The sequence below is a fragment of the Chrysemys picta genome, chromosome 2, assembly GCF_011386835.1.
Source record: "Chrysemys picta bellii isolate R12L10 chromosome 2, ASM1138683v2, whole genome shotgun sequence".
Taxonomy (NCBI): Eukaryota; Metazoa; Chordata; order Testudines; family Emydidae; genus Chrysemys; species Chrysemys picta.
Genome location: NC_088792.1, coordinates 290,798,429 through 290,824,879, shown reverse-complemented (window position 1 = coordinate 290,824,879; position 26,451 = coordinate 290,798,429). Strand labels below are relative to the sequence as shown.

The 26,451-nt window shown below is 51.0% G+C and overlaps 1 protein-coding gene across 50 annotated transcripts in view; it reads right to left on the bottom strand.

Moving 5' to 3' along the window:
• Nucleotides 1–26,451, bottom strand: part of SCRIB (scribble planar cell polarity protein) — a 210,447-nt gene that overhangs the window by 158,471 nt on the left and 25,525 nt on the right. For all 50 annotated transcript variants that reach the window (XM_024112161.3, XM_008175709.4, XM_024112168.3 and 47 more), the window contains exons 2-10: nt 14,379–14,496; nt 13,733–13,811; nt 12,110–12,199; nt 11,289–11,345; nt 3,515–3,578; nt 2,059–2,133; nt 1,823–1,967; nt 1,454–1,572; nt 345–544 (exon numbers count right to left, since the gene is read on the bottom strand). In XM_024112161.3, the coding sequence (XP_023967929.1) occupies nt 345–544; nt 1,454–1,572; nt 1,823–1,967; nt 2,059–2,133; nt 3,515–3,578; nt 11,289–11,345; nt 12,110–12,199; nt 13,733–13,811; nt 14,379–14,496 (947 nt within the window). The remainder of the gene's footprint in view (nt 1–344; nt 545–1,453; nt 1,573–1,822; nt 1,968–2,058; nt 2,134–3,514; nt 3,579–11,288; nt 11,346–12,109; nt 12,200–13,732; nt 13,812–14,378; nt 14,497–26,451) is intronic.

Below are 26,451 nucleotides of genomic sequence, written 5' to 3'. Positions count from 1 at the left end.
TTAATTGAGGGTGGGGAGGGGGTTTGGCTTTAAGTTTAAAGAATGTTAAGTGTATCTAGCCCCCCCAAACTCCTTCGCAAAACTCCTGTTAGCCGTTCCTGTTCGCTAGCCCCTCTGGTCACTTAGGAGTGGGCTTTTTAAAGCCCTGGTCTTCCTGAGGGTGGGGAATAGGAACAGCACCCAGCCCAGACCCCCTCTGAACTCTTCTGTGGTCTTCCACATGAGACACCATATTCCGTGTCCCTCCAGAGCACATCAGGGCCCACCTGCACTCTGTTCTCCTCCTTCCCATGTGGCTTCTACGATGGGCATGCCTGAAGTCTGGGCTACCCCTGTCCTCTCACCTGTTCCCTGCCACATCCAGCACATGCAGCTCCGTGGTGTTGGCAAGTTCAGGAGGCAGAAGCGCCAGGCGGTTGTCACGCAGGGACAGCACATTCAGACTGGCACAGCCCCCAATCTCCGAGGGAAGTGCTGTCAGCCGGTTCCGGTCCACATTCAAATTGGTCAGCTTTGTCAGCTTCCCCAGGGATTTTGGCAAGGCCTGGGTGGGAGATGGGGAGACAGCACAGAAGCCATGATGCCAAAGGCTTCACTACAGTGGGACTCGCAACCCCAAAGCAAAATAAAGGGGAAAGAACATAAGAACGGCTACACTGGGTCAGACCAATGGTCCATCTAGCCCAGTACCCTGTCTTCACACATTGGCCAATGGCAGGAGCTTCAGAGGGAATGAACAGAACAGGTAACCATCAAGTGATCCATCCCCTGTTATCCAGTCCCAGCTTCTGGCAAACAGAAGCTAGGGACACTTCAAAGCATGGTTTTGCATCCCTGCCCATCCTGGCTAGCCAAGAGGTTTAGCTCTCTGTCACCTCATGGCAGGGGGAAGAACAGCAACACCTACATCCCTCAGCAACTCATAACTGCTGGTGAAAATCACCACCTCCCTCTGAATCACAGCCACAATCGCTGCCTCTCCCATCACGGGGCACTGTGGGGAGCAGGGCAGGAGCAGTGGCTGTGGGGGGAGCTCCCATCTACTGTTACACTGGATAGGGGGGAAAAAACAGAATGCATATAAACTCCTTCCTAGTTGAGAGGAGTCATCTGGTCCTGGCCCTGGCCGAGCCAGGACACTGAGCTAGAAGGATTCGGGCTGAGCCCAGGGGATTCTTCAGCCAACTCATGAGATGACATCAGCTTCATCCAGGGGTCTCCCGAGGATGGATTGTGGTTTCGCATCACCAGAGGGCAGCACAGCAGGTGCAGCTCACTGAAGACTATGGCCCATGGTTGAGGTCAAGGGCCCTGAGCCCTTTGTGGTGCTGGCTGAAACTCCCAGAGCTGCAGCCTGTGGGCAGAGCCCAAGGAGATGACAGACTGGCACGGAGGAGTCAGGGGTTGAGCTAAGCAACACAATAGGGACTGGCGTGACTGCCAGAACACATACTGTCACCACATTCTCTGTCAGGATGAGCTCCGAGAGATTTTCACAGTCCCCAATCGACTCTGTCACCTCAGCCAGCCGATTTTGATCCACTTTTAGGATGGAGAGCTGTTTCAGCTGACCTGAGCACAGGGAGAGACAAACATGAGCTGCACCAGAGAGTGATATGGGCCCTGCCCACATTACTCAGCCAAATCATCCATCCCGTACCCTCCCAGCAGGGCTTAGCTCACTGCTACCATCCACGGGGTCACATGGTCCCTGCTCCTGGCCCATACTCGCCCATACTCTCCCATCCAGGGCTACCTCCCTTCCCCAAGAGGTAATACTGCACTCACACAAACACGATGGCCCTTGCTCCAGCGCACTTACCAATCCCAGCAGGTATGCATTCCAACAGGTTCTGCGACAGCAGTAGGTCTGTCAGTGCCACCAGCCCGCTGATCTCATTGGGCAGCTGCTCCAGCTTGTTCTCAGACACATCCAGACAGACCAAGCGCCGAAGATTCCCCAGCTCCTGGGAGGGGAGAGGAGACACCACCTGGCTCAAGGGAGTGATGGAGTAGGGAACACAGCAGTGAGGCAACACCCATGGAACAGGTACTCACCGGAGGCAGGGCCGAGAGCTGGTTTCGGTCTAGCCAGAGCTCCCGCAGGTTCGGTAGTGCTCCCAGAGTGTCTGGCTGTGACAGAACAAGGAAGCAGAGTGTTAGCCCCTTCCCACAGGAGAGGACCGGCTATTCCCAAATCACCACAATCCAGCTATGACAGATGCTGCAGCTCTGCCGCCTTCTCAAGGCCATTCACGGCAGACCGCTGGGGAAGCAAGCAAGCCAGGGTACCGTGACACGGAAGATCAGGTATTGGGTGGATCTCAGCTGACACATGCTACGGGTTTCTAGATTGGCCATGCTGGCTGCAAAAGTTCCCCAGGAGCAGGCTAGAAGGGGACAATTGAGATTGTTTGGTCCACAGACGGGTGAGAGGTGAGTGAGGGCTTCAGAGGCTTTCGCCTCAGAAGGAATAAAGCTCCCTTCTCCTTCCTCCTTGTGGGAATGGGCAGAGATAACTTGACATTAACCAACCACCCTGCTACACCAACATTATCCACCACCAGCCAGCCACAGGGACATGCACATTAGCTGGATGTTGCTGCTAAAATGATCAGCAGTGGAACGAATGAACAGCACTGACATTTTGAGAATAATAGTTAGGTTTTGGAGTTAACGCTCCACTGAGAAGCGGTTCATGCCTCAGAACTATTCTTGCAGATCTGCAGGTTCTGGCAGAAAGAGCTGCACCACCTCACATGGCTCCCGCTGTAGGAGGTTTTCTTCACCAACAAGAGGTTAAGTTCTTGGAAAGCCAGTTCTGGAGCAGCACTCTGTGGCACCTGTCTCTGCAGCTGTGAAAACTACAGAACACACCTGGATTCCTGCTCAGTCAAAGGCTGCAAATACACAAGAGCAGCTGAGCCCAGGTTTCCCCCAGGCACTCTGTGTTGGTCTCCAGCATTCACGGGGTAGAAGGGCCTAGATGGAGGTTTCAGTGTCTGCAGCCCTCGGGGCCGCCATACTAAGATTGGGTATATATACCCCCTGGGGAATACCATGGGAAGTTGCTGGGGTCTCGCTCTAATGGCAAAGCCAAACCAGAAAGGGGAAGGGCAGCAAGCCAGCCCAGCAGGGCTGAAGCAGATGACAAGGGGTGGTTGGGATGGGGACGCAAAGGTCAGAGGTAGCAAAGGCAAGCGACAGAACTGGAGAGGCATAAATCCTCTGGCAGCTAGAGAGCAGGGGAGAGTCCCCCAGAGAAATGGGGATGATATGTGAGGGGGAAGCAAGATGTGCAACAGGATGGAGGAAAACACCACTCAGCGCTAACACAGCAAGAGAACAGAATGCTGGGAACAGCTACTGGGCTGCAACAGACACACTGGAGTCACCAGCTGCTCCTTGTGATTTCAGATCCTGTCCATTCCTCCCCAAAGGGGACCGGGGCACTGTCCCAACCACCACCCACCTCCTCCCCTCCCACCTCCTCCCTCCCATCCGCTTCACCTACCAGCACTTCCAGGTCATTGCCACCAAGATCCAACTGCTCTAACTTGACGAGGAATGAGAGCGAACTGCAGACCATTGAGGGGAGGGAGAAAGAGAGAGAGATTAGCACCAGGGACCCCAACTCCCCAGTCAATGTCACTGTGAATCTCCCCTGCACCAGGAGACCAGAGTCAGTCTAGATAGCTCTTTCCATGGTGCCTCCAAGCCAAGGGGCTCAGGCGAGTTGGGGTTCTGCCCCACCTCCTATCAGAGCGGCCGAAGCCAACAAGGTCCTGTCTGCTCTGGGCTCAGTGATGTCAGGAGCCCCAGGGAAGACGAGTTGCTGGCGTTTCCTCCTCCAACTCAAGCAGACCTGCTTTGAGCAGGGACATCTGAGCAGGGGAGTTCCACAGCCCAGGCCTGCTGCTAGTCTGTTATGCCATGGTGAAGCCCTGAGAACAGGACGATGGAGATAACTGGGAAAAGCTCAAGGGAAAAATGACACACACTCCAGGGGCTGCAGGAGCTGAGTTACAGGAAAGAGGAGTGAGCAAGCACTTCTAGTTCCCTGCCCTCAAGACGGGGAGCCCCACTGTCCCTGCAGAGGATGTGAGAGCACCCTGGGCACTGAGCTGCAGAAAAAGAGGCAAAGGGATGACAGCAGACAAGGTGTTCACTGGATATGGTCTTGTGAGAAGCCTGCCTGGGAGCCAGGTCTTGGCAGCAACCTTGGGGGCAAGTTCCTAGGGCTGGGTGAAAGCAGGAGCTGAGCAGTGCCTGCATCCCTGGGGACTCGTCCTAAGTTCATCTGCATTAACCCCTGGCCCTACATCCCCATCCCATCCTCTGATTCTCAAAACATGGGTCACTATCACACCCCTTCAGATCAGAGATCTTCCTTCCTTTACATCTGCACAGCCTCCTTCCACCCAGCCCTCAGCAGCTCTTCTGCCCTTTTATTCTCTTCAGATGGGTTTCACTAGCTCAGTTTTTACCATCTGACGAAGGAGACTCCTGTGCAGACAGCTGCTCTGCCCCCCAAACCAACTTAAGAATCTGGTTGCATGTACATGGTGAAGCCAAGAGATCACTGGTCGAAAGGGCAGGCTGCAAAAATATCAAAACAACAGGGGAAGAATGGTTCTCCTACAGTAACTGACCATGGTTCTTCGAGATGCTGCAGTCAGCGTGGATCTCATGCACCTCATGCGTATGAGACCGGAATCTTTGGAATAGCAGCATCTATCAGGGCTGCCCACACATGGGCTCTGCACCTCCTCGTGTTCCCAGGCGAGGGCATAAAGCAGCCATGACCCTCCTTAAGACTCCTCCCAGTTTGAATCCTGTGTTAGCAGAGGACTCTGAAAGCAGGGGTGAAGGGTCCGTCGGGGGTTCCACACCAATGAGAACATCTCAGAGAACCACACTTACTGCAGGGCAACCATTCTCTCTTCAAGCATGTCAGTGCAATCCCACTGTAGGTGACTGGCAAGACGCACCCCTTTCAAACAGTGGAATGAGACGCATCAGCTGCAAACAAACGGACTCCAGTTCTGCTCTCCTGAATTTGGCATCTGCTCTGGCAGCTAACTCCAATGCATAATGCTTGACAAAAATCAATGGATTACACATTACTGCCTTGCAATCTCAGAACCTGGCACATTCCTGAAGCAGGCAGAGCTCTGGTGGAGTTAGCGTTAACATTCAGTGGAAGAGGCGTACCTGTCAGTTGGTGCTTAGCTATCCTTTGTGATGAGATGGCCTGGCCCTTGGAATGGTTGGCTACAACCAGGAATAAATGGGGAGACAGAAAACCAAACCATTCAGGTTCTGTAGTAACGTAAGGCTCTGAAAATGCCCGGCACATGCAATTTGGCTGCTGATTAAGAGTGGTGTCTCAGGAAGAAAGCAGGCAGGTTAAGTGAGTGAGCCAGAATTGTGAGACCACCCAGGGTGAGGTCTCAGCAGCACTTTGTCCCTATGATAGACTATGTAGGGAGGGTCAGCCACAAGCGTTTGAAGCATGCACACTCTCCTGGCTGAAGTGATAGTGACTAGGAAGGCCATCTTGAGAAGGAGATGAACTAAGGAGAATTCTGAAAGGGGCTCAAAGGGTGTCGCATGGCAGCGAGCCTCCCAGCTCGGCTAGACAGGCTCATGCTAGCAGGCTAAAAATAGCTCTGTGGCTGCCGTAGCTCAGGCGGCGATTCTGGCTAGCCACCCGCCCTCAGGCCCACTCTGACCTCTCTGCGGAGCATGGGGGGCTAGCCAAAGTCTCCACCAGAGCAGCTAATTTTACGCACTAGCTTGAGCCCCACAACGCACGTCCGTGTACCTGGGCTGGGAGGCTCTTCCCAGCTGGAACATAGACAGTCATGGGGTCTCCCCTCAAGGATCTCAAAAGGACAAGGGCCAGGTCCCAGGTAGGAACAGGTTCTTGTCCCATGGGCAAGTACAGAACAGGGTATCAAAGTTCCTCAAGGCCATTAGAAAAGAGAAAATGGAGCACAATTGTAAAGATGACAAACCACGATTGCTGAGCGGTGGACCTTAATGGAGGGTTCCAGATGCAGCAAGCTATCGAGCATCAGCAGTATCAAAACCCACATTCCTGTTGAGCACATAACCCAAGAATCTCTCATTTTGAGGACGACGTCCTTCTGGTGGATGTCTTCCTCCTTTGTATTAGGATCCCCTGGACGTGTCTAAAGAAGACCTTATCCGTACTACTTAACCATCTAACATCCAGGCCATCAGATACAGGTCAGGATGGATTATCTCACCATGGTGCTGCGAGATCAGGTATGAGTAGCCTGGAAGCGAGACTGGCAGCTAACTGGACACCTGCAGCAAAAATGCCTGGGCCAGCATGGAGTTATGAGAACCATCGTGGCCTTTTCCCTTTTGATTTTGGAAGTCACCCCAAGGATCAGGGGAACCAGAAGAAGGCATAAAAAAGAAGCCCTGGGTTCCACTGCCAAAGGAAGGTGCCTGGTATTGATCCTGGGCTCATGCACTCTATGGGTAAAAAAAAAGTTCTGATACTTTGTGTTGTCCTTGGTGAACAACAGGTCTCTCACAGGAACCCCCCAACAATGCAGTATCGACTCTCTAATGAAGCTCTCCACTCATGACTGGTCACAGATTGTCTGCTCAAGAAGTCCACCAGGACATTGCTGACTCCCAGGAGATAAAGAGCCATGGGGGTTATCTATGTTAGTGGCACCATACCCAGCATTTGATGGCCTCCAGGCATGGGGGCAATGAATCGGTGCTTTCTTGCTTGTTTAAGTAATGCCTCACAGAGGTGCTGTCTGTCAGGATCTGTACTATGGCGTTTCGGAAGACAGGTAGGAATGCCATGTAGACCAGCCTGACAGCTCTGCGTTCCAGGCCCTTGTGAGTTCCATGTCTTCCAGGGACCAGATCACTTGCATTTGCAGGTGGTCCAGCTGGGCTCCCTGGCCTATCCCTGAGGCAACCATGATTAAAATCTTTGCTGGGAACAGGGATAAGAATGGTAACCCTCTTCCAGGGAGTAGACAGACCTGATCCAGGGCTGGAGGGGCCTTGAGTGAAGTCTGGCAAGCAGCGTCACGTATGTACATGCTGGCCTAACAGCCAAAGACAAGTCCATATAATCATAGCGGGGTTTGATCTTTTCAGGCAGCTATACCCTCTCTGATCTGCAGTTGATCCCAGCTCCTATGAGCTCTATCATCCACAATGGATAAAAGACTTTTTCATAGCTCACTGGACGCCCCAGCTGGGCAAACATGGATAGAATGTAAGGTAGGCCTGTTGCAGTCTCCTGCTGGGAGATTAGCCAGTCATTCAGGAAAGGTAGACATGGATGTCTTGTCTTCTCAGGTGTTCCGCTACCACTGCTAGGTACTTTGTGAAGACTCATGGTGCTGTGGAGAGTCCAAAAGGCAGAACCTTGCTGTGGTCGTGATTTGGCCCCACTGTAAGCCTCGGGTACCTCCTGTGGGCCAGGTGATGACTATGTGGACATACACATCCTATAAGCAGAGAGACACGAGCCAGCTCTGAGCCTGCAGAGATGGAACGATGGAGGCAATCACTACCATCCTGAATCTGAGATGGCAAGTGTACCTGTCCAGTCTTCTCAGACCTAGGACAGGACAAAGACCCCCTTTTTCTTTGGGATAAGGAAATATCAGGAGTAGAAGCCTCTTCCCCTGTGGTACTGAGGCTCCTAGACAAAACAACAAGGCCACTTCTTTTAATAGGTTCTCATCCCTGAAGAAGGATGGGGAATGGGTAAGTAGCGTGTAAGGTATGGAAAATATCAGGGGCAAGACAGCTTTGGAAGGCAGCAAGAAGGTTTTGGATCACCTCCAGTGTGGCTCTCAGCACTCCTATCAAACCTGCTGCCTCTGATGGTGTGGGGCGGGTGGCGGATCCAGAGGACAGCCATCTCCTAGGATGTCAAAATCTTTTCCAAGGTGGGTATGCACGTTGCCAGCCCTGAGAGTATGATGTCCTTTGACTTCCCTGGAGCTGATTCTTACAGGGTTTCTGGTAGGGACCCAGAGTGCAAATCCTTAAGGACCTTAATGTAGCCCTGAGTCTTTCAGGAACCACAGAGCTCCATTCTCCTCAAAGGGCAAGCCCTCGAAGGTGACTTCCATCTTTTTGGGTATCTTGGACACTAACAGCCACAACAGCGTGACAGCTGTGGCCACTAACAGCATGGCTGTGTCAGATGTGTCATGGCTGCTCCAGTGACATCTGATTGACCCTCTGGCCTTTTAACTCCCCTGCAGGAGGACAGGGAGATCTTTGACAGGACGGGAGCAACCCTCTCCAACGTGAGGCAGTTGTATTTTTTGCGAACAAGGCCTGGTAGTTCACCACCTGGAGCATAAGTGAGGAGTATGCTTTGCTCCCAAACAAGTCTAACTTCTTTGGGTCTTTGTGCTTTAGAGTGCCTTCCAAAGACGTGGATTTCCCCTGGACTGCAGACACGACTAAGGATCCCAGGTCTGGGTGGGTGTAAAAATGTTCAAAGCCCTTTGGGGGCACCTGGTATTTTTTCTTCGCCTATTTAAAGGAGGAGGGGAGAGGGGCCAGGGCTTGCGAAGTCCCTTAGTTGGCTCCAGTATGCCCGTACAGATGGGGAGGGCAATTCTAGTCAAAGGAGTCAAGCTGAGAATATCAAACAGCTTGTGGGACTTCTCATGTAAGACTGTTGTTTTGATGTTCAGAGTCTCTGCTATGTGGGTCAGGAGATTCTAGAAGGCTTTGAAGTGACCAGCCACCAGGGTAGTAGCTGGTGTCACTGCCTCATCACACGATGAAGACAACTCCTTGGGCAGAGATGGGAGTTACTGGTGTTAAACTTCTGCTATCTCCAGCTCATGGCTGCTGATAGCAGGCTCTGGTGTTAGAGGTCTGGCCAACATCGCTCCCTGACAGTGAGATCTCATCTCCCTGGAAGTGTGAGAAGGGGTCTCCTCCAGGATACATGCGATGACAGTCCCCAGTGAGGCCAAGGTGACTTGCCATAGGGATACTTGTATCTGATGAAGTGGGCATTCACCCACGAAAGCTTATGCTCCAATACTTCTGTTAGTCTTAAAGGTGCCACAGGACCCTCTGTGGCCTTGTCTGTGTTGCCTGGCTCACTGCCACTCCTGCCTCACTTGCAGCGGAGTTCCTGGCAGGGGACCTCCAGTAGTGTCCTTGGGCTTACTCTCTACAGCCAAAGAAAAGGCACCCCTGCTTAACAGTGGGGAGAAGAGTAAACTGAAATGGGCTAAGAGAAGTAACCCTCTTTGACCAGTGTGGCTGCACGGTGGGGTGACCTCTGCATCAGGTCCAGTGCAGACACTGAACAGGAGGGGACATTGGGGCCTTTGCCAGGACCCATCTCAGGCCCATCATTGGTTCAGTCGTGGGCCCCGACATTGCAATCGTCTGCTGTTCCCACTTCAGCAGAGGATTTAGAAGCTCCGTCCTTGGAGGAGTGATGTTTCACGCTCCTTGTGGGATGACCCCACATATCGTATGAAGCTGCATTTATGCTCCGTGGGGTATTCTCTCCTGGCAGCACCCTTCTGTGACTTGGACACAGGTGCCAACTCTATCGTTGAAGCTGTTGGCATCAAGGACATCAGTGTTGAAGGTGGAAGTGCCAGTGTTGACAGTATCCTCTTCACTGGCTCTTTTGCTGCCGATACCAGGGCGTGGGGCCTGCCTGAGAAGTGCTGGCCAACGCTCTGCTCCACTCTGGTGGTTGTCATTTCCTCTGGGTCTGAAGTGACCTGCACTGTTGCACAGGAAGTGCATCCCTGGCTTTGCAGGTCCTGCAGGAAAAGTACCAGAGCAACGAGCACCTGCCCAGGATATAGCTCTGTCCCAGACAGAAGAGGCAACAGCTGTGTCCATCAATGAGGTGGGGGATGAGTCTGACATAAGATGGGCAGGTTTGGAACCCTGAGGGATTAGAGTCTGTCATGCTGGCACAAACCCCCTTGCCCCGCATTACAGGTAGGTCCCTTTCTTCTTTAATAGAACATCCCAATTAAAGAAAGCAAGGATTTCCTTCACCAAGCCAGTCCTGAAAAAGACTAGTTTGAAGATCAGGAGAACAGTGATTCAGACACTTGCTCCCCCAGGCAGTAAGAAGGAACCGAGGGAGAGTTGTGGCTGATGCCCCTCATCCTTTCACAGAGGAGAACAGGAGGCACAGGACACACACGCAGCCCTACAGGCCTTGCTACCCAAAAGACTCATCTCACAGGGATGCAGCACACACTCATTCCCACAGTGGGATTCACACAAACATATACTTGAAAAAGAATGGAGGGATACATGGGGGTGGGCATTTGGACTGACTGGCAGGCAGATACCGAGCTGAGATTGAGCTACCATGGATTAGGGACAAGAGTCAGCAGCAGGGTTCCTGACAGGAGGTCTACATTCAGCCATATCAGCCAGCACCTGTGCTCCATCTCCTCCTCTGATGAAGCAATTTACTGTTTGCAGGGAAGTCACAACCCACCCCCTCCTCCAAATCCTTACAGCAACTCTTGGTGACTCAACTTCTCTCCTTTAAGGCTGGCTTCTTACCCCGCACCTGCCTGAGAAGGCCAGTATTCTACTGAAGCCCAACACCCACACGCCCATGAGAGCTGCTGGACCAGGACAGGCATGTAAAAAAGCAAAGGGGCCAGAAAAAGGGGAAAACAATGAGGAGTACTTGTGGCACCTTAGAGACTAACACATTTATTTGGGCATAATGTGTTAATCTCTAAGGTGCCACAAACACTCCTTGTTGTTTTTGCTGATACAGACTAACACGGCTACCCCTCTGAAAGAAAAAGGGAACAAATTCACCACATTCCCCAGTTCCCTTGCTCTACTTTACCATACACTGCAAATCCTCACCTACATCCCCATAAACACCATCATCCCTTGCCCTCCAAAACCACCTTCTGCTAACTCTAACCCACAAATGAGGAAAGTTCTCAGCAGTTCCACCAGGGACCTCAGAGCAGCAGCCCCCCAATTCCACTGCCTCCTCCAGTGTGACCATGAGCTCAGCTAAACAGATTCCAAATGTCCCTCCCTACCTTTATGCCTTGAACAAACCCCTCCTCCTCATACCACCCCCAATAATTCAGCAAAAAGAGAGCTTGTTCATTCGAAGCCCTGCAGGCCCCTGCAGTAGCCAGGGTGCTGAACTCTGCACTGCAGATGGTCAGCCCCTGGGGCTCCCCTAGGCGAGCAGCCAGGAAGGTCCCATAGTCACCCGACAGGACACTCACGTGGGGAGGGATTTGAGCAGGTTCTCACGCAGCTCCAGAGTCACCAGATTTGCCAAACTGCAAGAGAAGAGGAAGCCAGAGTCACTGGGAGTGGGAGTGGGGGAGGGGGGGCCATTCAGGGACAAACTTGGATGCTCAGACCCTCCCTCAGGGCAGTCCTTCGTATACATGGCTGCACGGTGTACACCAGTAGCAGAGGTGGGCTGGGGTTGAAATAAAGATGTCCTAAAATTATCAGAGCCGATGGAGATTTACTATCAAAACACCATGGAGGTTGCTGTTCCCAGTCCAGGGGACAGGAGAGAGATGGCAGCAGCCTATGGAGCAGCTGGCATCCCAGAGATCAAACCCCCCACAAGGTGATGCCCTGCCCTGGGGGAAGGAAGCTCATGCCCCCTCTGAGAGGGCCCCGAGGGTTCTGCCTAAGCACTCCGAGCTCATCATGCTGAAAGTCTCACTGAACTGACTGCAGCTACTTTCAGGGGAGCAAGGGGGGGATGTGCGCTAGAGAGGAAGATAGTCTTGTGGGACTCAGGAGGCCTGGGTTCAATCCCTGCCTCCAGCAGAGACTCCCTGTGGGCAAGTCCTTTCCCCTCTTGGGCCGCAGTTGCCATCTGGGACACGGGAATAATGATCCTAACTCAGCTGCTGGACTGTGTGGGGGATAAGTTCATTAATGTTCCTAGGGCCACAAGGAGTTCAGATAAATAGATCTTTCCCCCATGGTGCAGGCACCTTCCATGATGGTGGGGGTGCTCTCCTCCTGCCCACCCCTCCCCTGCACTCCCCACACAACTAGCAAGAAGCATAAGTGCACTCACTTCCCGATATCACTGGGGAGGCTCTGCAGGGATACATCATTCAGGGCCAGGTGGCCCAGGCTCCGCAGCTGGGTGAAGCCCTCAGGAAGCCTACGGAGGAAACAGACTCGTAGGCCTGGAAGGGACCTTGGTAGGTCGTCTAGTCCAGTCCCCTGTACTCATGGCAAGACTAAGCATTACATAGACCATCCCTGACAGGAAGTGACAAAACCAGCACCATTACAGTTGTGAACAAACAACTCCAAGTCCCCTCTGCCTCATCCCTGAAAAGCTAATCCCTATCCCTGCAAACCTTTACATAGGGAGAGGAACTCACTGCGGCCCTATCCATTCCAAACAAAGGACAATACCTACTGCCCAGATGCATTACGGAGGAATCATACACAGTGGAGGCAGTTCTGATCCTGTCTGGCAAATCCTATGCTCACATTCCAGCACCACAAGGAGGCAGCAGAGAGCTAACTCTGATTTAAAGGGGCACACAGTCTGCAGAGGCCCTGGTGCCCACAAAGTACAAATTGGGTAGGGCAGGAGAAAAGGGAGTCTCCGTCTCCAAGGACTGTAATGGAGGTTGGGGCATAACGTCACCGAGTGGAAAGTGGACACCTCGGACTCTGTAGTGGAGGGGAGAGGACATAGGCGCCGACGGGGCTGGAGCACCCACTTGGAAAAATTAGTGGGTACTCAGCACCCACCGGCAGCTTCCCGCCCCCCGCCCCCGCTCCCCTCTGCCTCCTCCCTTGAGCGTGCTGCCTGCCTGCTTTTTCCCCCTAGCTCCCAGCGCTTGTGCCGCGAAACAGCTGTTTCGTGCGTCTGGGAGGAGGGGGAACGCGGCGCACTTGGGGAAGAGGCGGGGCTGGGGCAGGGATTTGGGGAAAGGGTCCAATAGGGGCAGGGAGGGGGCGGAGACTTTGGGGAAGGGGTTGGAATGGGGGCATGAGCACCCACTGGCACCAGGGAAAGTTGGCGCCTATGGGAGAGGAGTCCCAAAAGGACACAGGAGTAAGGGCTACAAAGGCATCAGGATGGGACAGGAAGGGGGAGAGTCCCTCTCCATAAGGTTCCGTGTAGACTCCCTGAGACCACGTGCTCAGCTCCAGGAACTGTATTAGCAGAGAGATGCTGACAAAAGGGAGGGAGCTCAGAGCAGAGCCACAGAAAGGTTCTGGGGGCCAGCGGAGCACCTAGGGGCTGACAAAGAAACATGAACCCTTCTCCCAAGTCCTGCAGTGACGCAGTCATTCCTGCCTGTCCTGTTGAGGCAGGGTTCTCAAACCAGTTCCCAGAGACAAGTGGCCACATCACAAACACCAGCAGCACCACTAAGCAAAGGGCAAACATTCCCCCTGGTTGCAGTCTCAACAAAGGGGAGAGGACTGCAGGGCTTCAAAGGGTCCCCCCATGCAATGTGAGCCAAGGTGCCAGGACAGCAAGTGAATCGGGGGGGGGGGGGGGGAGGGTGTCACAGGCTTTGCCTCTTTCTATTTTACTTCTAGAGAAGGTCCAATATGAGCTGCTGGGCAAGACAAACTGGAGAGAATAGGGTGCTTCCCCCTTCCTCACCCCATGCACCGAGTTCAGCCAGGAGAGGAGACTGCCTGCCCCTCCTCTGCCCCTCCCTACCTGGATAGGGGATTCCCACTGAAGTCAGCAATCTCCAGGGATTTGCAGAATTTGATGCTTTCAGGGATTTCTGGAATGTCTGAAGCAAAGAGGGAAAAAAGACCACAGTAAGATCCAATCACGTGGGAATAAGGGTGTAGGGCAAAAGCCCATCACATGGATGCATAGATTTCAAGGCCAGAAGGGACCACTATGATCATCTAGTCTGACCTCCTGTATAGCACAGACCACAGAACTTCCCCAAACTACTCCCTAGAGCAGAGCGTTTAGAAAAACATTCAGTCTTTGTTTAAAAATTAGCAGTGATGGAAAATCCACCACAACCCTTGGTCAATTGTTCCAGTGGTTAATTACTACCACTATTAAAAAGGTACACCTTATTTCCCATCTGAATTTGTGGGGACAAGGGAGGCCCCAGTGAGAGCCCGTCACACAGTGGGAGAATGGAGACACGGAGACTCCATGGCACAAAAGCAGCTCCCAGCAGAGTTCCCTCTAGGAGGCTCCTGAAGGGCACATCCTCCTTCGGGCACAGGCACTGATGTCCTGGTGACACTGGGTGGCCCATGGAGCACTGGGGTGCTGGAAGAGCCTGGTACTGGGCTCCTGACAAGGACCCCCATGTTCCCTGCCTGGTCAGCCTTACCATTACGAGAGATGTCTAGCTCCACCAGCTGCATGAAGTTGGCCACCTCGGGGGGAAGTCTCTGAATCTCATTGTCACTCAGGCCCAGCTTGCGTAGGTTCAGGAGCCGGAAGAAAGGCTGGAAGGAGAAAGCAGCAACAGCTCCACAGGGGATCTCATCCTACCTACTTATCCCAGCCCTACACAACTGCCAGCAGCGGACAACTTCCTTCTGCCCAGGCCCCTTCCTGCAGACGCCACCTCTCAAAGCTGCAGCTGCCATGAGGGAGACAAGCAATGCGAGACTGAGCAGCCATGGGGGTGGAGCTAGAATTATCTGGCACAATCCATGTAGGGAGCGAGCAAGAAGCCGTAGGGACCGGCTGCTTAACAGACTCATTGGTGATCCAGAAGAGGTGTAGGGAAGTTAATGGAGTCATTAAGTGTGCCCAGGGCCCAACCCCATTATCCTACAGCCCCTTATCACCCCCCTCCCCTCTATGCAGGCTGGAAGCTCTTCGGGGCAGGGAGCGCCTTTGCTTGTTTTGTGGGCACACAGCAAAAATCACAGGAATACGAATGCGTAAGATGCCTCCATTAATGAAGTCGCCAATAGATACCACATAGACATGGAAAGCCAGCCCATGTATGTCAACAGAAAGGAGCATACAGAATGGCAGGTGACATGGATGCAAGGAGAGAGATTAGCAAGAGGCTATCAGTCTGTCTGGAACAGGAAGCCCACAAGCAGATTCAAGGGGATGCTGGGCACCGCAGGCAGGAGGAAGCAGTTAAGGAGAATAAGGATATTGCTGAGAAGCTCAATGTTTTTCTACATCAGTCTCCACTCAGGAATGTGGGGAGATCCATGCCCTGGGTTTCATCTTCTCATGTGATGCAGAGAGAGTGCTCTCAGGGACTACGGTAGAACAGACTGAGACTTGTAGAGTCCATGTCAGCTGTAATCTACATACGTTGTAGGGGTCTGAGCCGCCCATTATAAAAGAGGAACAGTAACAAATCCTGGCTTGCCATCCCAGCTTTCAACTGATCCCAGAAATATTTATCTAATTTCTCAAGACCTCCCATTGTTAGTCAGGACCTAGCCGCCTGATCAGTCTCTTGCTACATTTTATACACCTTCCCCTCTCAGGGTGGCACCCTGTCTCTGGGACCAATGCTCTATTTCATACACATTCTCCATTCTCTGGGAGGTGTCTGGGTCCCAGAGATTAGGGCCCCCTCATACCAAAGGGCGCCTGCTCACACCATGTTCCAACTGAGCAGGATCACGGTCTTAGCCCTGTGAAGGCCATGGGCAGGTTTCAGCTACTGCAAGACAGGGCCACTCACTCACTCACTCAGGAGGGAGGGAGGGAGCGAGCCAGCCTGGGCACTGAGCTGGTAACTGTACCTTGCTCTCCAGAGCTTTGGAGAACTATTCCCTGTTCCCTTAGGACCCTGCTTGGCTCTGCATGGGTACCAAAGAAATAAGCTACAGCACCAAAAGCACTAGGTGCTGGGCCAGAACGTGTACATCGTAAGCAGCAGGGCTAAGGCTGTATGAAGTTTCCATTCAAACCCCCTCACTTGAGGCCATGGCTCAGCCCAACCATTTGGGAGCCCAAGTGAGAGACCACATTCACTGCCCCCACACAAACAATTCCCGTGACCAGTGCCACGGGGGATAGGAGGGAGGAAGTATGCTGGAACTGGGGCAGGAAGCAAGCCTTGCAGAGGCAATCAGCCATTCAGGGACCCCCTTGAGGCTGGTCAGGAGTATGACCCATTGAAAGCTGAACGGGCAGTAGGTAAGATGCAGGTTTTTGTCACTATAGCTGTGTCTACACTGCCACTTTCAGTGCTAAAACTTTTGTCATTCAGGGGTGTGGGAAAAAAAAAAACCCGAGCGACAACAGTTTTAGCGCTGAAAAGCACCAGTATAGACAGAGCTTTATCGCCGGGTGTCACAGCTCCCGGCGATAAAGCTACCACCACTCGTTCAGAGTGTTTGTTTTTTTAAATCATCTACACGGCAGCGTTGCTGCGGCCGCGCCATAACGTAGGCAGTGTAGACATACCCTATGCTCAAAATGATCAGCTAAGGAAGATGGTGCACATGCGCGTCTATAGAAAACTACTGACAGAAGGCAAGTCTCTATCACGAAAAAAGAACGAGGAGTACTTGTGACACCTTAGAGACTAACAAATTTATTTGAGCATAAGCTTTCGTGGGCTAAAACCCACTTCATCGGACTAACACGGCTACTGCTCTGAAATCTATCATGAAAGATACTCATAGCCTGGACAGCTCATAACAAGGAACCGCTGAGACTAAGAGCTACGCAACATTCAAAACAGGAGACTGGGAACACAGACAATGTGTTAGATCGGGCGAGGCACGAGGCTCTCTCTATAGGCAGCTGATTCCATCATTGTCCAGTAGGGAGTTTCTTGCAGCTGGTACTGGCCAGGGTCAGAGACTGAATTCTGGACTAGATGGGCTACAGGGCTGCAGCAATTGCTGTGTTCCTTGGATCACTGCAGAGATATCAGGGACCATGTTCCAAAGACTCCTCACCTAGACTACTTGCAGAGTGGCCTACTCACCATGAGAAAGGAGCAGGGCCGGCTTTAAGCCGATTCAGCCGATTCGGCTGAATTGGGCCCCGCGCCTAAGAGGGCCCCGCAGCTGTCCACTCCACCCCCAGCTCACTTCCCCCTTCTCCCCTCCATGCTCCGCCCCCTGTTCCTCCCCCTCCCCTGCTTCCCGCGAATCAGATGTTTGCGGGAAGTCTGAAAAGGGGCAGACAGCGGCAACAACAGGTAAGCGGGAAGGGGGGCGCGGCCCAGTCCGGCCCTGGCCGAGCGGCCCCGGCAGCTCTGGCTCCAGCCCAGCACGGGCCCCGGGGCACCGGCCTCGGCCAAGCACCCCCGGCCCAAGCGGCTCCGACCCTGGCCAAGCGGCTCTGGCTCCGGCTCCGGCCCGGCTCGGGCCCCGGGGCAGTGGCCCCAGTTCCAGCCGAGCACCCCCAGCACGGCCCCACGGCTCCAGCCCCGGCCGAGCACCCCCGGCCCCGGCTCGGGCCCCGGGGCGCCGGCCGCGTCCCCAGCCGAGCAGTGCCGACCGAGCACCGCCGGCCCGGCTCGGACCCCTGGCTCGGGCCCCGGGCCGAGCGGCTCCGGCCTGGACCCAAACCCCGCGACCCCAGCCCGAGTGGGGCCCGATTCCTGGGGGTGGGGCTGGGGTAAGCCCCGCCCCCAGGAATCGGGCCCCCGCTCTTGCTAAGGCCGGCCCTGGAAAGGAAGACATAATTTGGCCCTTGGTGGATTCTCAAAACAGCCTCCATGACGAGGCAGGGACTCGTGTGTACGGTGCGTAGCACAAAGTGGGCCTAATTCCCGATTGGGGGTCTCTGAACTCTACAGCAATACAAATATAAACTACTCCCACTCTACAGCTATCGGCCTATAATTGTTAGATAACCTCAGAGAGGGTAAGCGTCTCACTCAGGGTCACACAGGAAGTTTGTGGTAAAGCTGGGAACAGACTTATGTCTTAATCGTTACACTACAGAACCATACACACAGAAATGACTTCTAATCTATGTAATTATCGTGTCTGCCAATAAGCCACAGGTGGCTAACCAGGTGCAGCAAGCACAAGGAGACCTTTAGAGTAGACCAGAAAACAGACCCAGAGGCTGAGTGACCTATCTAGACAGCTACCGATGGGCCTGAGAGTTAGACCTCGGTCTGACCCTTCTTTACTAGGTGACCGCCCCCACCTTCAGAATGGGGCACTGACATAAATGAGCCACACTGAGGGCTGCCAGGGGTAACAAAATCTGTTCAATACGTGTGGTTGGGTGGCTGCCCCACACAGGTAGATGGAGGGTTAAAGCAGCCCTCAGGGAGGCTATGGTGGGGACCCATAGAGCGAAGCAGGTTGCTCCTAGTAGTAGAGAGCCTGAGGCAGGAGTGAGACATCCTGCAGGCCCAGCTGAGGGAGAAACTGGGGAGATAGAGTTCCCCCACCCCCCAAGTGTGTGGCCGGGCAACTGCCCCACACAGGTAGGTGGAGGATTAAAGCAGTCCTCAGGGAGGCTGTGTAAAACCCAACCAGTGGGAGGAGGGCTTGTAGAGAGCCAATCAGGAGAAGGTTTGTTGGAACAGCCAATCAGGGCCAGAGAAGGCCATATAAAAGAAGGGCTGCTCAACAGAGCAGAGTCAGTCCCTCCCTAGAGTGCAAGGGAGAAGGACTGCTGCCTTAGAGGAGTACCTTAAATACAGCAGTGCTGGGCAGGTGAGCAATAGGGAGCCCTAGCCTGAGGACCCTGATACAAAGGGCTGGGAAGGTGCTAGGGCTACAGGGAAGTGGCCCAGGAAATTGGTGGCGGGGGTTGAGGGAGCAGCAGCACATGGCCGCTGGGTCAGAGACTGGAGGAGCAGGTGGGCCCTGCCTCCCCCGCTCCCTGCTTGCCACAGAGGGGATGGCCAGTATTTGGACTGCAGTTTACCCCTTGAGATGAGGGGTTAGACCGAAGGCTACAGTAGGCCACAATGGCAAGTGGATGGACTAGAGACAGCTGGTTCCCCCGGAAGTGGGGGAAAGTTGAATGGAGCACAGCCCGGCTGTGCCCAGAAGAGGATACCACAGTCTGGGGAATGACGCAGGTCTTAGAGGTGGAGCAGAAGTGATGGCAGTGAGACACCACTAGAGGATGGCGCACTGGCACCAAGAGTTAATTCCCAGCACGGCCAGCAGGAGGCACCAAGGTGGTGAGTCCCACCCTGTCACAGTAAGATACAGGCCTAGCGCAGCACTGCATAGTAGAGAACAAGGTCTTCTGCCTTCTAGAGAGGCCAGATAAGGGGGAGAAAGGTTATATGAAAAGCAGGTAGACAGTACCTATGCCATGAATGGAGCTGTTCACCCTGCTGGAGGGGTTGGTGAAGGGCTCCCAGCAGCAGGGTTTGAAATACTACTTCTTCCTAGAGCTACTAGTTCAAGTCAGCTCTTCACAGTCAATAGGCCAAGACCTATGCAGTTTATTGTGTAGGTTTCTCAAACCAGACCTTAAGAAATACAGTTGCTTACGTATGTGTATTAGAGAGACTATAAAGCATTGCCACTCATTTGCTAAGGCTGTACAGAAGATGTAAAGTGCTTTAAGATGAAAGGTGCCTATATAAATTTAGACTCCTCCTGTCTCCTATACTTCCATAAGCCACAGGGCTTGGGGAGAGCAACATCAGCAGCAAACTAACAGCCTCATGATAGTGAATGATAAGTGTTATTTAATTCAGCTTAACTAGCATAAAGGAGTTTAATAGTAAAGAAACAGGTCTCAAATAGACATGAGATTGTCAGCTCCAGCCAAGGCCTCAGGTCACAGTAAGAATTTCAGAGGCTATATCTGTCATCCTCCCCCACAGACTCTACCAAGGTAGATTCAGGTTAGAAATTAGATAAAGTTAACTATGAGAAGATAAATAGTTATGTTTTGGAATAGGCTTGCAAAGGAGATAGTGGAATCCTCATCATTGGAGGTTTTTAAGAACAGGTTGGACAAACACCAGTCATGGACAGTCTAGGTTTACTTGGTCCTGCCTCAATCCAGGGGACTGGACTTAATGACCTCTTGAGGTCCCTTCCAGCCCTTAATTTCTATGATGCTATAGAATTTCATGCAAAAAACTAATAACTTGACAAGACTCAGAAAATGCCAAAGGGACGTTTAGGTCTTGTGTGTGTGAATTATAGCTTAATACAGGAGAACATACTATTTTTCACATAGAATTTTTCTACAAGCAAAGATATAGGCCTAGGATGCATTCCACAGTCCATGAAAGACATTTGTATGACACCATATTTTTTTATTTATATATATAAAATCAATCTAGTGCAAATGGAGTGTAACAGCAGAGTAACTGCAAACACAGGCGTAGGATTTATCTACCTAGTGTGAACACAGTTATACAGCACCTTGTACAGGTACACTTGCATCTACACTAGGGTTATTTCAGCATATTTATGCTGGCAAAAAAAAAAAAAAAAAAACCACACACCCCTTACCAATAATGAACAGCCCTTATTGGCAAAACACTGAAGAGATGTAACAGACCCTGCTGTCAGTGAAACCAGACTCGTTGATGAGTCTCAGCTTGAGGAGATGTGAGCAGGCTACACCTTCTACTAGCCTGGAAAGGCCACGGATGAGCTGAGACAGTCAGGGGTAGGGTTCACCATACAGTCTGACATTCCTTGTAAGCATGACTCACTCCCCAATGGAGTCAATGACCGACTTATAGTGCTCTGCATAAAATGTTCCCTGTATGCCACCATCATCAGTAGCTAGGTGCCAACAATGACTCATACAGATGAGGTCAAAGAACTGTTTTATGAAGATTTCCACAGGGTCATCAGAGGGGTGCCACACTAGGACATTGTACTTGAAGATTTTAAATGCACATGTAGGAGCTGACTCTGACACATGGAGCAGAGTGCTAGGCCATCACGACATTGGATGGTCAAACTCAAATGGCCAACTACTTCTCTTCACATGTGCCAAGTTCAATCTCACTATTCCCAACAGTCTTCCAACAAGCCAACAAATATAAGACAACATGGATGCATCCCAAGTCAAAACAGTGGCACATGCTGGACTATGTAATTGTACGGTCTAAAGACATGAAAGATGTACATATCACCCTGCCACGCTGTTTGGTATGGCTTTCAACAGTGAGTGCCAGTCTCAGGTCAGGCTGTCAGAAAATAGGGAAGACACCCCAAACTGGTGTATTTTCTATAATTAGATTTCACCAAGCCAGTAACAAATGTGCACTCCTGGATCACTATACCGTATTACCACAGAGTCACAGACAGTCGCCTTAGGCTCTCCAGCCCATCTTACCACCCAAACAAAACTTTGATATTGGTCACAATACCAAATATCACATCATATTAGTTTACTTGCACACCAAATGGCCAGTCGCTTTCCCCAGGTCAAATTGGTACTCTGGCTCCAGCGTTGTCTTTGGTGAAATCCAATTTCTCTAGTAAACTGACTAAAGGTTTATAAGCTAAGAAAAAGAAATGAGTTATTGAAAGATTAAAGCAGGCAAAATACATTAACAGGAGAATCCAAGTTTGTAGATTAAAAGTGACAGCACAGATACAGTGATCTGCTAGTTTTCCATAAGCCTCTCAGGGTTCCCCAAAGTAATTTTGGGTATCTGTCCAATTATTCAGTATTCTACCGTTAGAGAATATCAGTCCAGAGATGCAGAATCATTCCCTTAAGCCAGTATTTATAGATCCTGTTCACAAAGGCAAGCTGACAGGTGTCTTCACCAAAGCCTGGGCTTTTCATCTGTTGACAGAGAGTAGGGAATGCAGTTTGATCTGTAAACTCAATGACCCTTGCTTTGACTTTACTTGTGAATGCAAAAGAAGTAGAAAGCTAATTTAGTTACAGTGACGTATCTAATGCAATTGCCTACCATTACATTCTTATGGGGATAGATAAGTGAAAACAATACAAGTATCATTCATTAGTATTCATGAAGTTAACACCTGAATATACACACTTTGCTCTAGGGCAGCAGTACTCAAACTTCATTGCACCATGACCTCTTCTGACAACAAAAATTATTACACGATCCCAGGAGGGGGGACTGAAGACTGAGACCGCCCGAGCCCTGCCACCCGAGCTCCGCTGCCCCGGGCGGAGAAGGGGGCCAAAGCTGAAGCCCTTAGGGGGTCCCGACCCACAATCTAGGGTTATTTAATTACAGAGACATACACAACGTAATGCAATAAGCAATCAACAGGTTTATAGACAAGTGAAGGCAATGCCATTAACATTCCCTTTGAACTAAACTAACACAAGTACATTGGTTTCAGAGTGGTAGCCATGTTGGTCTGTATCAGCAAAAAGAACGAGTACCACCTGTGGCACCTTAGACTAACCAATTTATTTGGGCATAAGCTTTCGTGGGTAAAAAAACCCACTTCTTCAGATGCATGGAGTGGAAAATACAGTAGGAAGATATATATATATACACAGAAAATGAAAAAGTGTTACCATACCAACTCTAACGAGACTAATCAATTAAGGTGGGCTATTATTAGCAGGAGAAAAAACTCCATGTGGAGACAGCTGAGGTAGCTGTCCCAGTACACAGGACTGCTGATTCACCACTGGTGGAAGAGGAGATGGCTCAGGGTGGACACTGGCAGCTGGCTACTTCTGGGAGCAGGCAGTGCTCCACCCCTGCTCTGAACCCTCCCACCATGGTAATAGGTAACCATTATGCTCTTCTTGATACAAGAGAGAAGGAATCACCGCCTACAGTAAACGAGAAGCCTCGCACCGCTAAGGCTACGAGGTCTGCTGCCACCACTGCGAATAAGAAACGTAGCGTAGTGGTGGTCAGAGACTCTCTGCTGAGGGGGACAGAGGCACCCATCTGTCGCCCTGACATTTCATCTCGGGAGGTATGCTGCCTGCCGGGGGCCCGTATCCGAAATGTTACAGAGGCATTGTCGAGGATTATCCAGCCCTCTGACTACTACCCCATGCTACTCATCCATGTGGGCACAAATGATACTGCGCGGTGTGACACTGAGTGGATCAAGAGTGACTACAGGGCTCTGGGAGTACGGGTGAAGGAGTTTGGAGCACGGGTGGTATTCTCTTCGATTCTTCCTGTCAAAGGTAGGGGCCTGGGCACAGACAGATGCATCATGGAGGTGAATGCCTGGCTGCGAAGATGGTGTCGCCAGGAGGGCTTTGGCTTCCTCGACCCCGGGATGCTATTCAAGGAAGGACTGCTAGGCAGAGATGGCGTTCACCTTTTGAGGAGGGGAAAGATCCTATTTGGACACAGACTGGCTAACCTAGTGAGGAGGGCTTTAAACTAGGTTCGACAGGTGAGCAAAGGGGGACAGGTGAGCAAAGCCCACCGGTAAGTGGTGAACATGGAGACCTGGGAGATGGGTCAGAAACAAGAGGGAGCATGGGCTATAATGGCAGAGAGAAAGGAGGGTTAGAGCAAAACTGGGAGGCAAGATCAAATCAGTATCTTAGATGCCTCTATACAAATGACTTCTTTGTTTCGGTCTTCACTGAGAAGTCTGAAGGAATGCCTAACACAGTGAATGCTAATGGGAAGGGGGTAGGTTTAGCAGATAAAATAAAAAAAGAACAAGTTAAAAATCACTTAGAAAAGTTAGATGCCTGCAAGTCACCAGGGCCTGATGGAATGCATCCTAGAATACTCAAGGAGCTAATAGAGGAGGTATCTGAGCCTCTAGCTATTATCTTTGGAAAATCATGGGAGACAGGAGAGATTGCAGAAGACTGGAAAAGGGCAAATATAGTGCCCATCTATAAAAAGGGAAATAAAAACAACCCAGGAAACTACAGACCAGTTAGTTTAACTTCTGTGCCAGGGAAGATAATGGAGCAAGTAATTAAGGAAATCATCTGCAAACACTTGGAAGGTGGTAAGGTGATAGGGAACAGCCAGCACGGATTTGTGAAGAACAAATCATGTCAAACCAATCTGATAGCTTTCTTTGATAGGATAACGAGCCTTGTGGATAAGGGTGAGGCTGTGGATGTGGTATACCTAGACTTTAGTAAGGCATTTGATACAGTCTCGCATGATATTCTTATCGATAAACTAGGCAAATACAATTTAGATGGGGCTACTATAAGGTGGGTGCGTAACTGGCTGGATAACCGTACTCAGAGTTGTTATTAATGGTTCCCAATCCTGCTGGAAAGGCATAACGAGTGGGGTACCGCAGGGGTCTGTTTTGGGACCGGCGCTGTTCAATATCTTCATCAACGACTTAGATATTGGTATAGAAAGTACGCTTATTAAGTTTGCGGATGAAACCAAACTGGGAGGGATTGCAACTGCTTTGGAGGACAGGGTCATAATTCAAAATGATCTGGACAAATTGGAGAAATGGTCTGAGTTAAACAGATTGAAGTTTAACAAAGACAAATGCAAAGTGCTCCACTTAGGGGGGGGGGGAAAAAATCAGTTTCACACATACAGAATGGGAAGAGACTGTCTAGGAAGGAGTACGGCAGAAAGGGATCTAGGGGTTATAGTGGACCACAAGCTAAATATGAGTCAACAGTGTGATGCTGTTGCAAAAAAAGCAAACATGATTCTGGGATGTATTAACAGGTGTGTTGTGAGCAAGACACGAGAAGTCATTCTTCCGCTCTATTCTGCTCTGGTTAGGCCTCAGCTGGAGTATTGTGTAGAGTTCTGGGCACCGCATTTTAAAAAAGATGTGGAGAAATTGGAAAGGGTCCAGAGAAGAGCAACAAGAATGATTAAAGGTCTTGAGAACATGACCTATGAAGGAAGGTTGAAAGAATTGGGTTTGTTTAGTTTGGAAAAGAGAAGACTGAGAGGGGACATGATAGCAGTTTTCAGGTATTTAAAAGGGTGTCATAAGGAGGAGGGAGAAAACTTGTTCACCTCAGCCTCTAAGGATAGAGCAAGAAGCAATGGGTTTAAACTGCAGCAAGGGAGGTCTAGGTTGGACATTAGGAAAAAGTTCCTAACTGTCAGGGTGGTTAAACACTGGAATAAATTGCCTAGGGAGGTTGTGGAATCTCCATCTCTGGAGATATTGAAGAGTAGGTTAGATAAATGTCTATCAGGGATGGTCTAGACAGTATTTGGTCCTGCCATGCGGGCAGGGGACTGGACTCTATGACCTCTCGAGGTCCCTTCCAGTCCTAGAATCTATGAAATGCGAGAAGTATGGGTAATAAAGACAGGGTAGGCCCACTGCTTAGTGAAGAGGGAGAAACAGTAACAGGAAACTTGGAAATGGCAGAGATGCTTAATAACTTTTGTTTCGGTCTTCACCGAGAAGTCTGAAGGAATGCCAGTATTTGGTCCTGCCATGAGGGCAGGGGACTGGACTCGATGACCTCTCGAGGTCCCTTCCAGTCCTAGAATCTATGAATCTATGATAATCAGGATGGCCCATTTCAAACAGTTGACAAGAAGGTGTGAGTAATAATAATAGGAGAAAAATTAGCATGGGAACATAGTTTTTACTTTATGTAATGGCCCATCCACTCCCAGTCTTTATTCAAGCCTAATTTAACGGTGTCCAGTTTGCAAATTAATTCCAGTTCTGCAGTTTCTCGCTGGAGTCTGTTTTTGAAGTTTTGTTCTTGGAGAATTGCGACTTTTAGGTCTGTAATTGAGTGACCAGGGAGGTTGAAGTGTTCTCCGACTGGTTTTTGAATGTTATAATTCTTGACGTCTGATTTGTGTCCCTTTATTCTTTTGCATAGAGACTGTCCGGTTTGGCCAATGTACATGGCAGAGGGGCATTGCTGGCCCATGATGGCATATATCACATTGGTAGATGTGCAGGTGAACATGGTGGTGTGGCTGATGTGATTAGGTCCTATGATGGTGTCCTTCAAATAGATATGTGGACAGAGTTGGCAACGGGCTTTGTTGCAGGGATTGGTTCCTTGGTTAGTGTTTTTGTTGTGTGGTTGCTGGTGAGTATTTGCTTCAGATTGGGGGGCTGTCTGTAAGCGAGGACTGGCCTGTCTCCCAAGATCTATGAGTGAGGGATCGTCCTTCAGGATAGGTTGTAGATCCTTGATGATGCGCTGGAGAGGTTTTAGTTGGGAGCTGAAGGTGACACAGGTACTCCTTGTTCTTTTTACGAGTAAATTGGTCCGTGTATACTAATACACTTAACATTTCTTTGAAATTCACACACATGCGAAATGGCCTATGACGCCAAACTGAGCTGGTCTGTCAGCGTCACACACCCATTGTTTCAGAGATGCTGTATGCTGGTCAGACCATCGACTTGTGAGAAGCATCATGTTGCTACACTTCTCACCAGGGTGCCCCAAAAGATGCCTCCGACCACCAAAGAAGATCAATGTGGCTGCCATGAAAAACCCCAGCAAACAAGAAAAGTTGGAGCAGACACAGGAGACTGCATTAGCTGAGGATCCAGAGAACTCCACAGACATTGTGGCAACCTGACAGAAGCTCAGAGATGTCACATAATACAGCA